The sequence below is a fragment of the Grammomys surdaster genome, unplaced genomic scaffold (assembly GCF_004785775.1).
Source record: "Grammomys surdaster isolate TR1022 unplaced genomic scaffold, NIH_TR_1.0 100, whole genome shotgun sequence".
Classification (NCBI taxonomy): Eukaryota; Metazoa; Chordata; class Mammalia; order Rodentia; family Muridae; genus Grammomys; species Grammomys surdaster.
The window spans coordinates 10,126,003-10,138,194 of NW_021604579.1; the positions used below are offsets into that span (position 1 = coordinate 10,126,003).

General features: G+C 40.7%; 1 protein-coding gene across 4 annotated transcripts in view; it reads left to right on the forward strand.

Moving 5' to 3' along the window:
* Positions 1-279: 279 nt before the first annotated feature.
* Positions 280-12,192, forward strand: part of Btf3l4 (basic transcription factor 3 like 4) — an 18,459-nt gene continuing 6,546 nt past the window's right edge. Inside the window, exons 1-3 of one of the 4 annotated variants that reach the window (XM_028786216.1) lie at positions 280-333; positions 4,179-4,245; positions 8,934-9,047. In XM_028786216.1, the coding sequence (XP_028642049.1) occupies positions 4,192-4,245; positions 8,934-9,047 (168 nt within the window). In that variant the 5' untranslated portion in view covers positions 280-333; positions 4,179-4,191. Of the gene's footprint in view, positions 334-717; positions 734-924; positions 1,035-2,769; positions 2,902-4,178; positions 4,246-8,933; positions 9,048-12,192 lie in introns of those variants that run through there. The other 3 variants (XM_028786225.1, XM_028786200.1, XM_028786209.1) reach the window with 3 other exon arrangements.

Consider the following 12,192-nt stretch of genomic DNA (forward strand, 5'->3'; position numbering starts at 1 on the left):
CAGATCACGTAGAGGGATGGGGGAGTACATCTCGAGTTTGCTTTCCCTAAATCCTGGATATCCAGGCCTAGGGACACAGCCGGATGAGGTCGGCCGAAGTGGTGGGGGCTGGGGAAAGGTTCGGGAAAACCGTTGTTAATTACGTCTGACCTCTAGCCTAGCCCCTCCCTCCAATGGCCCACTAACACTACATATTCAAAATGCAAATTATTATCTGTGAGATCAGCCTATCACAATAGAGGGCTTGGAATTTCCCGCCCCCTTGCACAAATTAAAATACTGGACAACAGCATTTCATTGTTAGATTTCTGTTTGGGATTCTGAAGACACCCGGTAAGCCCGTTTTACTGTGCGCGCGTCTGTGTCTTGCAGGCATGCACTTTGAGGAGCGCTGGACCCTTTTTTCCCACTCGCATCCGCAGGTCTTTCACTCAGGCATGATGCAACCACTGACATAAGCTCCAAGAAAATTGTGCTTAGGGCCTTTTATTGCACAACTGACGAGGTAGTCCGAGGGAACTAGGACAAAAGTCACTGCAAACGGGTAAAGTGTAAAGCTTTCCGTTAAGTCTGTTGCTTTTTGCGGTGGGTCGAGTTACTACCTAACACGTCCACATTCCCGACTTTCCTTCCTGACTAGAGTCCATTAGAGCTTAATGCTTAGTGAAGGACATCCAAAGTGTACACCCAAACTGAAGCCCACACCACCTTTCTGTTAAGTCCAAGACAAAAGGTAAGCGCGGACACAATGGGACGCTGAGGGGACCGCCACCTCCTCCAGGAAGCAGCGCAAGCCCCCTCACCCGCCGCCAATCAGAATATTGGGGTGCGCGAGGCAGGCTGGGCTTTGTAGTTGGGAGGCGCGCGGTTGCCGTACCCACCCCCATCCCGCCTCCCGCGGTCGAGGCGGGGCCGTGCGTCACGTGGGCCTCCCGCCGCCGCCGCCGCTGCCGCCGCGGTCTTTCTCTGTCTCAGCTGAGGCAGCCATCTTGCTCTTGCCGCGTGCTGGTGTTGGAGGACCCTCCCCGCTGCAGGTGAGACCCCCGGCGGGCCCGCCACCCCACGGCCTCCGGCCGCTGCGCACGGTCTCCCCCCGCCCTCCCCTCTCGACACCCGCCGTCCGCTCCGGCTGCCACTTCCGCCGTGGCGCGGCGAGTGGGGGCGGAGGCGGCCGGCGGGGCCTGTCGGTTACGGGCGGCGCAGCTGGGGGTCGGCACCTGAGGGAAGGTCCCCAGCACCACGGCCCGCTGTGGAGGAACCGGACCCGGGCTCTGGCCGCGCAGGTCCAGATCCAGGAGGGTAGAACCCTCCTCGTCCCATCACTCATTATTCACAACAACAGTGTCAGACGCTTTGAGCAGCATTTCTGTTGTCATCTCTTTTGCTCCTCCCAATCTTTAGATAGGGAAACTGAGGTTAACATCCGGCCACCAAACTCTTGGGGCCGAACCAGATTGCAGCTCTCTTCACTTTGTAATGGCAGTGTTTGTTTACAAGTCTCTTGATTTTGAGACAGTTACCCATCCTTATAACCTCATCACCCTGCCTGATGATTGATCGCCAGGCACAGTGTTACACAGCTGGTGAATGGCGGTTTCAACTTCCGTGCCCACGTTCTTTCATTATACCTAATTAGTGGTCCTCTGGAAGAATGGTAACAATAGTTACCAACTACTGAGGATCTTACCTCAACTTGATAATCTATGCTTTAGCCTTCAACCCAGAAAAGTATGTGATGGTATACTTTTCTTAATGCGGGAGAAACAAAACCCAAGTACAAAGAAGAAGTTAAATACTTTTCCAAAGCCCTAAGTGGTAAAACATCACATAAAAAGTCAGGGCTGAAAGTTCAAATTATTTTTATCTCTGTGTAAACATGATGTGTATGAAAGTACCTGGATGCTTATAACTTGGGCATTCAATAAATATTGATTCATTTCTTTATACTCTTTCCGGAAGTCCTTGAGAAAAGTGCAGAAAGGATTCTTGGATATTCGACTCAGTAATCATGTGGCCCTTGGAAGTCATTTCTCCCTTAGGGACACAGGAAGGAACGTTCCAGGCCTTCATTTTCTGTTAAACTAAGAAGGCAACTAACAATTTTGTTTATAATAATTTATGTCCTGCTGCACTAACAGGTATCCCGAGATGACCTCGCACATAAAACATGAATGTGACAGGTACATTAAAGATACCAAGTAGGGATTAAACCAGGTGACCTTTGAGGTCTCAGACTGAGTCTAAATTTCTTTCTTATTTGAGTCCTACATAGCCCAACTTACTGTTGAACAAAAGGCCATATTTCTCCCCCCATGCTGCTTTAAGCTTCTAGATTCCTTAAAATTATGCCTGTTCCCTAAAATACTCCTTAGGAATAAGATTTCTTTATTATACTGATGACCTGAAATGGAATTATTCCTTCATCTCCAACCATAAGAAAGTTAATTTGGGTTTTGCTTTTGCTTCAAATAAGTCTGGACTTTTTTTCTTATCTTTCCAACTGCCATCTCTTTTCTTTAGGATTGTTACCTAAAATGCAGACTAGTCACAAAGGGCTTGTCCTGTGCTTAGTTTTAATATTCTTTCCTGACCTCCTTTTTGCAAGAAATTCCTTAAGTGATGTGTTATTTCACTGTAAGTTCATGGCTATAGTTCTTTGATGAAAATGAATATTCTTTTGTGGATTTTGAATGCAAGATTGAGGTTTATATCAGCACATTTAAGTCTACTGCACAGCTAAGATTGGCACTCACCTAAGACTGTTTGGATTCTACACACAACTCCCATACAAGAGTTTTACCTGCTTGACCATTGTGATACAGTGTTGAACAAACTGAGAAACCATAGGTTCTAATTTTTATTTGTGAAATGGATTCAGCCTTACAGCAGTGATATATACAGGTCAGTTCCTTAAGTTCAATGTCAGTACAAAATGGTTAGTAATTTACATGATTTTGATTCTTTTTTTCTTTCAAATGTAAACAGTATCCTTCTCATCTGAATAATGCAATTACAAGGTTAGATCTAGCAAAAAAAAAAAAAAGTTTAATAATAGCCTATTCCCTTATTTCTTCCTTCACATCTCAGTAATGATCTGTTAAGCCACAAAACAAGTCAAACAAGACTATTAGCTTTTATTTGTTTTTAGAGCATGGTATGTTATTTTCCATAGCAGGAGTGTCACTGTCCAGACTAGAATTCATGATTTTAGAATGTCCTTAGCATCTTCAAAAGTCAAAATTTGTATACCTTTTTTTTGTCTTGCCCCACCAAGTTAATGTAACCAAGATACATCTTTGTCAACTTGTACAGTGAGACATTTTACCTCAGATGCAATAATATCTTGTTAAGTGTGACATACTCTATCAGCACAAGGTCTAGAATGACCTGGGATGCTTCAGAATCAGCAAATATTTGGAAATCTGATGGGTTCCCACTATTGACATCTGACCTTGGATAGAGGACATGACTTACTTGTTTGTTGACAGCCTGGCAGCCCATTATTCAATTTATTCTTTGCCTAGCCTTTTTTTTGTGTGTGTGTATTCTTTATAAGAAATACAGAATGTAAAAAAAAAAAAAAGCCAGGCAGTGGTGGCGCACGCCTTTAAACCCAGCACTTGGGAGGCAGAGGCAGGCGGATTTCTGAGTTCGAGGCCAGCCTGGTCTACAGAGTGAGTTCCAGGACAGCCAGGGCTACACAGAGAAACCCTGTCTCGAAAAACCAAAAAAGAAAAAGAAATACTGAATGTGATTCCAGAGAAAATGATCTACTTGAAGATTTTTGCTAATAACATTTGGTAACTGTTCTCTGCTGTGAAAGCTTTGCAAGAAAAAGCCTGCTTGCCTGAAGAGGTTTCATAATTGGTTAGGTTTTTCTGAATGCCAGAGGACTGAGTCATGCATGTATTAAGAATGGATCTTTAAGTAGGCAACTTTGAATCCCATTCATTTGCTATTTGTATATTTGACTCCCATGTGGTATTTCATTTTTTAAAAAAATGGTTTTGTGAAGCTAGAACAAGTTACCACTATATATTAAGAATAGAGACAGTATTGATATGACCATGATGTTAATGGATATTACATTAACTCAGTGAAGCAAAGATATTGTTTATATAAATAATTTTTTAACTTGATAAAACAGTGAATTTAACAAATCTATTTTCCCCCCCTAGATTTACCAACAGCATGAATCAAGAAAAGTTAGCCAAACTTCAAGCTCAGGTCCGGATAGGGGGCAAGGTGAGTGTGGTGTAAGACAAACTAGTAGGAGAACATATGATTGCGGATAGTATCACTTCTATGTACTTGGGGTCGTTGAGTCCAGAATCTTTTCAGTGATTAAAATTAGACCACATTCCTGTTTGATAGGAATTTGTCTAGATCTAAAGCAGGTAACTAGAAGATGCTTCTCTCTGATGGTGCCATGAAAATAGACCCTTTTGTTTGAATCTTCCCCATTTTTATTTTGGTGGGCGTGTGTGTCTGTGTGTGTACAGACGTATGTAGGCATTTGAGCAAGTGCAGGTGCATGTGGAGGTCCAAGGTGGATGTGGGGTGGAGTTTTTGTCATTCATTCTCGTTATATTAAGGCAGAATCTCTCACCAGCTGCTTCTAAGGGTTTCCTGTTTTCTATCTCCTACATGCAGGGATTACAGGGGCCACCACACCCGCCGGGCTCTTATGTGGGTTCTGGGGATCCAAACTGGTTCTCAAGCTTGTCCTTCTCTAATTGAGCCAACTTCCCAGCCTCTAAGTCCTAACTTTGAACATCTGCTTATGTGACATGAATAAGTTTCCTAGTCTTGGTAAACTTCCATTATTTTCCTCTGCAAAATACAAATAATATAAGATGCTTCTAAAAATTAGAGCATTGTTTATAAACACCTAACATGGTATCTGACACAATGTGAATGGTTAATAAATGGTAGCAATTATGTCTCTCATTTAGGGAATGATAGATACTAGGGTTACCTTATCTTGATTAAATATAGGTACCAAGTGGTTAGTTGCATAAGTAGTTTTAACTGGGAATGTTTGAAGTGAATATACATCTTGCAGATTGCCAGTTTTTCCTCCCAAATTCCTACTTTTTCTTTCATGCTGGTGACCATGAACATAGTTTTCATATTCAACATACTTTAAAGCCTCAGGAAGTTGTGAGCACCCAAACCTTTTGTTTTCCCTTTATTTGTGGCCCAAGGCTCAAGGAGACTACTGTACCCTCATCTTTGCACACTGCAAAAAGAGAAAGAAAGAACAATACTTACTTTATACATGGATTAATGTGTAGAAAGAGCAGATAGTACAATATGTAACAGGTTTTTACCATGCTTTACATTGATCATAACCACAGCTCTTGAGCATAGACATAGAGAGAGAAGGGAAGAAGTGACTAGTACTTTTCCTCTGATAAAGTTGGATGATGGTGATATCAGTTCATATTAACACTGATAGCCATAGTGGTCACATTGTAGCTCATGCAAAACTAGAGGTTTGTAACAACTAGATAAGACCTTAAAGGGACTGATGACCCCCATCACAATTACATTTATTCGTTTTAGTGTGTGTGTGTATGTGTATGTGTGTATTGATACATGTATATACATGTGTGTATGCTTATGGACACATGGCATGTGTGGGGGCCATAGGTAAGCATCATATATCTTCTGTTGCTCACTACCTTATATTTATTTGTGCATATATATGCATATATAGATGCACACATACATATACATACATTTATGATATATTCACAGAGAAAGAGAGATCTGAGCACAACTTGCAGGAGTCAGTTCTCACCTTCTACCATGTGGGTTCTGGGGATTGAACTAAAGTTGACAGGCTTTAATTTGGTGAGTCATCTCACCAGCCTCGCCTTAATTTTTGAGATGGTTTCTCACTGAACCTGAAGCTTGCTGATTTAGCTAGACTAGCTGGTGAGTAAGCTTCTAGAATCCTTCTGTCTGCACCTTCCAGCGTGGTTACAGGTGTACACTGCCATCCCTACTTTTTATGTTGGTTGCCCATACTCAGTTCCTTATTTGGCACAAGCACTTGACTTAACTGAGTCATATCCTCAGCCCCATAATTATCTATTTTTAATGTAGTGGCTGGTACATGCATGAATTTATCTACTGTTAACTGAATACTTAATTTGTACCAGGCATAGTAAATAAACAAGTTTCTTGCTTTTGACATTGACGTAGCTCAACATAGAATAGAGCCACGCTCACAAGTACAATGAAGAATAGCAAGTATTGTAATGAAGAACAAAGTATTTCATTTAGGAGAGTCATGCTGGGATTTAAGGGATAAATAAGAATCTAATCACTAGACCAGCAAATGAAAGGGTTAGTGAAAGGTAGGCTAACATGGGGGATATCATTTGCCTATGTGCCTTTGCACATAGGGTGCTGAGAAAACATGGAGGTTTACAATGAAAACAATGGCTAGCTTTAGTTTGGTATAACTAGTTTATAGTATACAATGGATAGAGAATGGTAGGGATGGGGTGACAAGGTAGTTTGGGCTCCATCATATGCCACTTTTTATATGCTATTCCAAGGAGCTTGGGATTTTATCCATACACAGTGGACAACTTTTGAAGGATTTTAAGAAGGAAATGTCTGGATGTGGTGGCACTGGCCTTTAATTCCAGGGATCTGCAGGCAGAGTCAGGTGGATCTCTGAGTTTGAGGCCAGCCTCACTGTTTTAGAACTGGTGGCAGTGTGAAAAATGGGATCAAACAGAGAATAGTCTAGAAGCTGTTGCTTACAACTAAAGATGGGTGTGGGGAGATGAAAGGCATAGAGAAAAATTGAGGGTTTCCCAGGCTTTTAATTAGTGTGGGACTGTGATGTTACCAACTATAAAATCTAGGAGATAAGGAAGATGTGTGGACTATTAAGTCTATAGACATTTTGGACTTTTTTTTTTTTTTGAGGTGGGGGACAGAATCTCTAAAGTCCTGTCTCTCAAGAATTTGATATGTTGACTAGCCTCAAACTTTTAAGCAATCCTGCCTGTCTGCATTTTTACATGCTGGGATTATAGAAATTTAGCTGAAGTACCTGAGGACCCTTTCAGTAGAGTACCTCTGCATGGCGGCACACCCTGTAATCACAGCACTCTGGATTGCAGACTGCCTCACTAGATAGCAAGACGCTGTCTCAAAACAACAATGTAGAACAAGCAACTGAGCTAGCCCTGAGTTAGGAATGCTTCACAAGCAAGTGACCATCTATGTAAATAGTGATCTGTTACAACTGAATGTCATCAGAGCCTTTGCAACCAGAGCTTTCTTCTCCCAGTGGGATTGCTGAGAGAGAACCTCAGCTTCCTTCTGTAAGTTCCTTCTGTAAGTCCCTGAGGACCTCTGCAGGAGCTATTAAGAGACTCAAGACCCTGTTCACTTTCTGTCACTCCTTATTTCAGAAACTTAAATTCTTTTGGTAGTATTTCAGCTCTAATGTTGGTTACATTTTTAAAAACTGACCCAGAAAATTAATCCATTATTTTAAATGGTTTTTAATGGAAAATGAATTTCTTTCTTTTTTTTTTAAATATATTTTGTGTGTATGTATCTCTGTGTCTGCTAGAAGACACAGAAGCTAGAAGAGGACATTGGGTCCCCTGAAGCTGGAGTTCTGGGCAATTGTGAGTTGCCTGACATGGGTGCTAGGATTTGAACTGGCTAGGATTCGAAGAGCAACAAGTGTTCTTAACCACTGAGCAAAACACCACTCTATTTCTAGTTATCAATAAAAAAGTGAGCTTTTTCTGACTTAGTAAATGGTTATAATTCTTAACTTCAGGCCAAAATCCTGACTCATCATCATATATCACATCTCACCCATCAGAAGTTATTTTGTCTTGTGACATTCTGACCACACTTGGGCCCCAGCCCCCTGACTGGTCTCATTGTAGCCTCCATGTCCAATTTTCATGTAGCAGTCTTAGATGGGAGTAAACAGGTCAGGTGAAATCCATGTCAGTATGTGGTGTAGCCCTTGTTTCATTTCCTTCTCCCTTCCTCTTTATCCACTCTGCTCTGGCTCCATGGGCTCCCCTCTCTGTCTAGAAGACAAGTCTTATTTGGTTCTGCTTGGATCCTTCCTTCCTAATCATGGGTCTCATTTCTAGGAAGACAGTGCTTTGCTCTTTTACCATTCTGATTTGTTTTGTGTTTTGTTTTGATTTGTTTTGTTTGTTTGTTTCATATCTTTACCCTGTTTGAAATGATCTAATTTTTTAAGTACTTGTTGACATTTTTCTTTTATTATAATATAGGAACTTAAGTAAAATCTTGATGCTTTTGTTTTTGGATTTTTAGACTCTGGAATACTCACTAATAGGAATTTAATTCTCAATATGTAATAGTTCCTGAGATTTTGGACCATCCTTAGATTTTATTGTCAGAGGCTGACAGGGATTCTATGAAAGTATACAATGGCCGGGCGATGGTGGCGCATGCCTTTAATCCTAGCACTTGGGAGGCAGAGGCAGGCGGATTCCTGAGTTTGAGGCCAACCTGGTCTACAGAGTGAGTTCCAGGACAGCCAGGGCTACACAGAGAAACCCTATCTCGAAAAAAAACCAAAAAAAAAAAAAAAAGAAAGTATACAATGCTTGAAAGTTGTTATAAGGCATACTAAATAGTCTTAGGGTTATAAATTCTGTTCTATTAACAAACAGTATTTTGAAGCATCATCTATTGAAATAATAAAGTCTAGACATTGAAAAGAAGTAATAACTGACTACAACTGCCCTTTAGTTGTTGGCTAAATATCACAACTCTGTGTGGTCTTGTTAATCACTGCTGTTTGGTTAGTTTTTTCAATGTGGATTTTAGATTGTGGCCAGGAGGATATGGCTGCTGTAACTACTTGTTATGTTCAGTAACACCTCTGTCTGATTATTTCCTAGGGGACAGCTCGCAGGAAGAAGAAGGTGGTACATAGGACAGCTACTGCTGATGACAAAAAGCTTCAAAGTTCACTAAAGAAACTGGCTGTGAACAATATAGCTGGTATTGAAGAGGTATGAGCACTTTGAAAACCCAAATTATAGAGAAATAGCACATGCACAGTTCTTTTGACTTTTCAAATTAAAACACTAGCTTGGAAGAATCTGTAATACTTCATGTGCATGTCTTTGAAAGAATGTAGTGGTTGGATTTGGTTTGGGATGAATGACTTTAGTAGCCAGTTAGGGCTTTTCACTTTCAGGCTTAAGTATTTGCATGCATGACAGTTATGAAACTGCTTTAAAACTTCAGTGTAAGTTAAGATTTCTTTTTCTGTTTTGCTTTGTTTCTGTGCATCACTCTGTGTGCTGGATTGGCTTCTAACTTGTGATCGTGCCTCCTTAGTGTTGGTATTTAACAGAGTATGTGGCCTTGTGCCTAGCAGGTTGTTTCGAATTGTTTTTTTCTGATGATATAGAAGTAAAGCCCAATATTTTTTTCAAGTGAGACTTTTATTTTTACCATAAATTCATCTTTCTGTACTATCAAGTCTCCATTACCTCATCCAGAAACATCTAGCAGTAGTTTTATATGGATTTGATTCCCTCCTTGTCTTTCTTCCCTATTTTTATTATTTATTTTGGTATTTTCAAGACAGTGTCTCACTATGTAGTATTGGCAGTGTCTCACTATGTAGTGTTGGCTGTCCTAGAACTCACTATGTAGACCAGGCTGGCCTTGAACTCTGAGATCTGCTGTCTTTGCCTCCCAAGTGCTGGGACTAAAGGCTATTTTTTTTTTAAGCAATTGTCTCACTGGACAGTTGATTGTTCCTCCAGCTGGTTGGGTTTATTAAGATTCTTTCAAAAATGATAGTTTTTAAAAGTCTATTATTTTTCTCATTGCTGCGACAAAATACTTGACCAAAACCTCTTGAGGGAAGAGTTTATTTGGCTCCCGATTTGAGAGTGCAACCCATCATGGTGGGGAAATCTGGGGCTCTACTACTTTTCTATTCTCCGACCTATTCTTCTATCCACCCTTAACCCTACTGAGATTTTGGAGCAGGTAGCCCTTTTTCAGTTCTCTAGTGCTCTGTGGGATGCTTCACAGTATCCCTGGCCTCTGTCCACTAATTGCTGGTAACATCCCCAACACTGTAGTGGTAACAGTCAAACATGTCCCTGAGCTGGCTGTCTTGGTCCATCCCTATAATACCAGCCCTTGGGGAGTTTGCACCCCAGTACAGGTTCATACCAGCTTTGGCTGAATAGAAAGACCTTGTCTCAAAAACAGTCACTGCCACAGTAAAAAAAAAAAATCTAAATATTGTGAGATGATTCTTTGAAGGAAAGAAAAAATTACTGTTGGCAGAGAAACATTTGTATATAGAGAAAAGAAGTGTATTTTCCTTGTAGTATAGATTAGTTTGTGTGTGGGTTTTTTTTTTTTCATTTTTATTTTACATAGATTAGTGTTTTGCCTACATGTGTGTCTGTTAGATTCCCCTGGAACTGGAGTTACAGGCAGTTATGAGCTGCCATGTGGGTGCTGGGAATTGAATGTAGGTTCTCTGGAAAAGGAGCCAGTGCTCTTAACCACTTAGCTGTCTCTCCAGCCTCAATTTTTTTTAGAACATTTATTCATTTTTATTTTACGTGTATGCATGTTTTGTCTGCAGCATCTCTGTTCACCGTATACATGCCTGGTGCCCAGGGAGGTCTTAGAGGACATTAGACACCCCAAACTAGAGTTATGGGTGGTTGTGAGCCACAATGTGGGTGCAGGGAACTGAACCCAGGTCTTCTGGTAGAGTAACAAGTGCTGTTAACCATTGAGCAATTTCTCTAGCCCATTTTTTGTTTTGTGAGATACGATCTCATTATATAGCCCAGGTTAACCTTAAGCTTTCAGTAATCTTTCTACCTCAGCCTTCTCAGCTGGGATTTTAAGTGTAGACCACCACGTCCTGCTCTGTGGTGTTGACTTTATCCATGTAGTACCTCCAAGGATATGTATTTCTAAATGCTTGTTTTTGCTCAAATTTAGAAGAGTTTATAGATGTTTGTCCTATCTTAGCCTCCAGAGTGCTGTGTGTGTATGTTATGTGTACATGTGTGTGGAGGTTCATGCTTTCTATCATTCTCTGCCTTATTCCTTTGAAACCGGTTATCTTACTGAATCTGGAGCTAGGCTGGCAGACAGCAAGCCCCTGTAATCCTCATGCCTCCCTCTTACCCCCAAGTGTTAGGGCTACAGGCAGCAGTGCACTTACTCCCAGCTTTCTCTTCGGGTTCTAGGGATTTGAACTCAGGTCTTAATGCTTACACAGTAAGTGATCTTCTTACTTAGCCATCTTTCCAGCTCCTGTGGTCCTTCAAATTACAAGTTATTAAAATAAATGTTTCATAAAGAAATAAGGACACACTAATTTTTCTTTTTTGAGGTATTGGAAATTCAACCCTCTATTACTGAGCAACATCTTCAGACCTAGTTAGTAATTGTTAAACTTCCATCATACTTATAATGCTGTGCTTTCTGTGGCCATGGTTCTGTTGCAATTAAACTAGTCATACTGAAATGGCTTAATGACAGTCAACACTTACTGCATGTCTACTGCATACTAACCATTTTGCCAGAGGTGGCACAGAAAGTATTATTCATAGCCTCTGTCATTTCTAAGTCACAATCATGTGGGAAACTAATTAGACAGCTAGCCATATAAATATGTGTTACTCCATTTCAGCTTCATAGCACCTGATGAGCTATTTATTAGTTACAAATCAAAGAGCTGATGCTAGAGTTTTACTAGCTCCTGGGACCATACCTAACAAGGACTGAGAGTCTAGATTCGAATGAACTAAGGAATGTTAAAAACCAGAGTTGATACTGTGTTAAGATGCTGGCTTTTGATCTTTTCAGTTGTACTTTGTTATTTTAGCCTTTTCCTCTCCTCTGTCCCACATTACCTCCCCACCCCACACAGCTAATACCTACAAATAAACCTGTCTTATGGCCTGGAAGAGAAGCCCAACCAGAAAGAATATTCATAAATGCATTGGTTATGATCCTATGTTGGCTTCTTGTAGCCAGTGAGATATATATTCTCCACATATCTATAATGTTTTTCTTTTCCATTTGACCTATATTCTGAGACAAGTAATTGATAAGCTTGCATAAAATTGGATTTTTCTTTTTTTTTTTTTTTTTTTTTTTTTT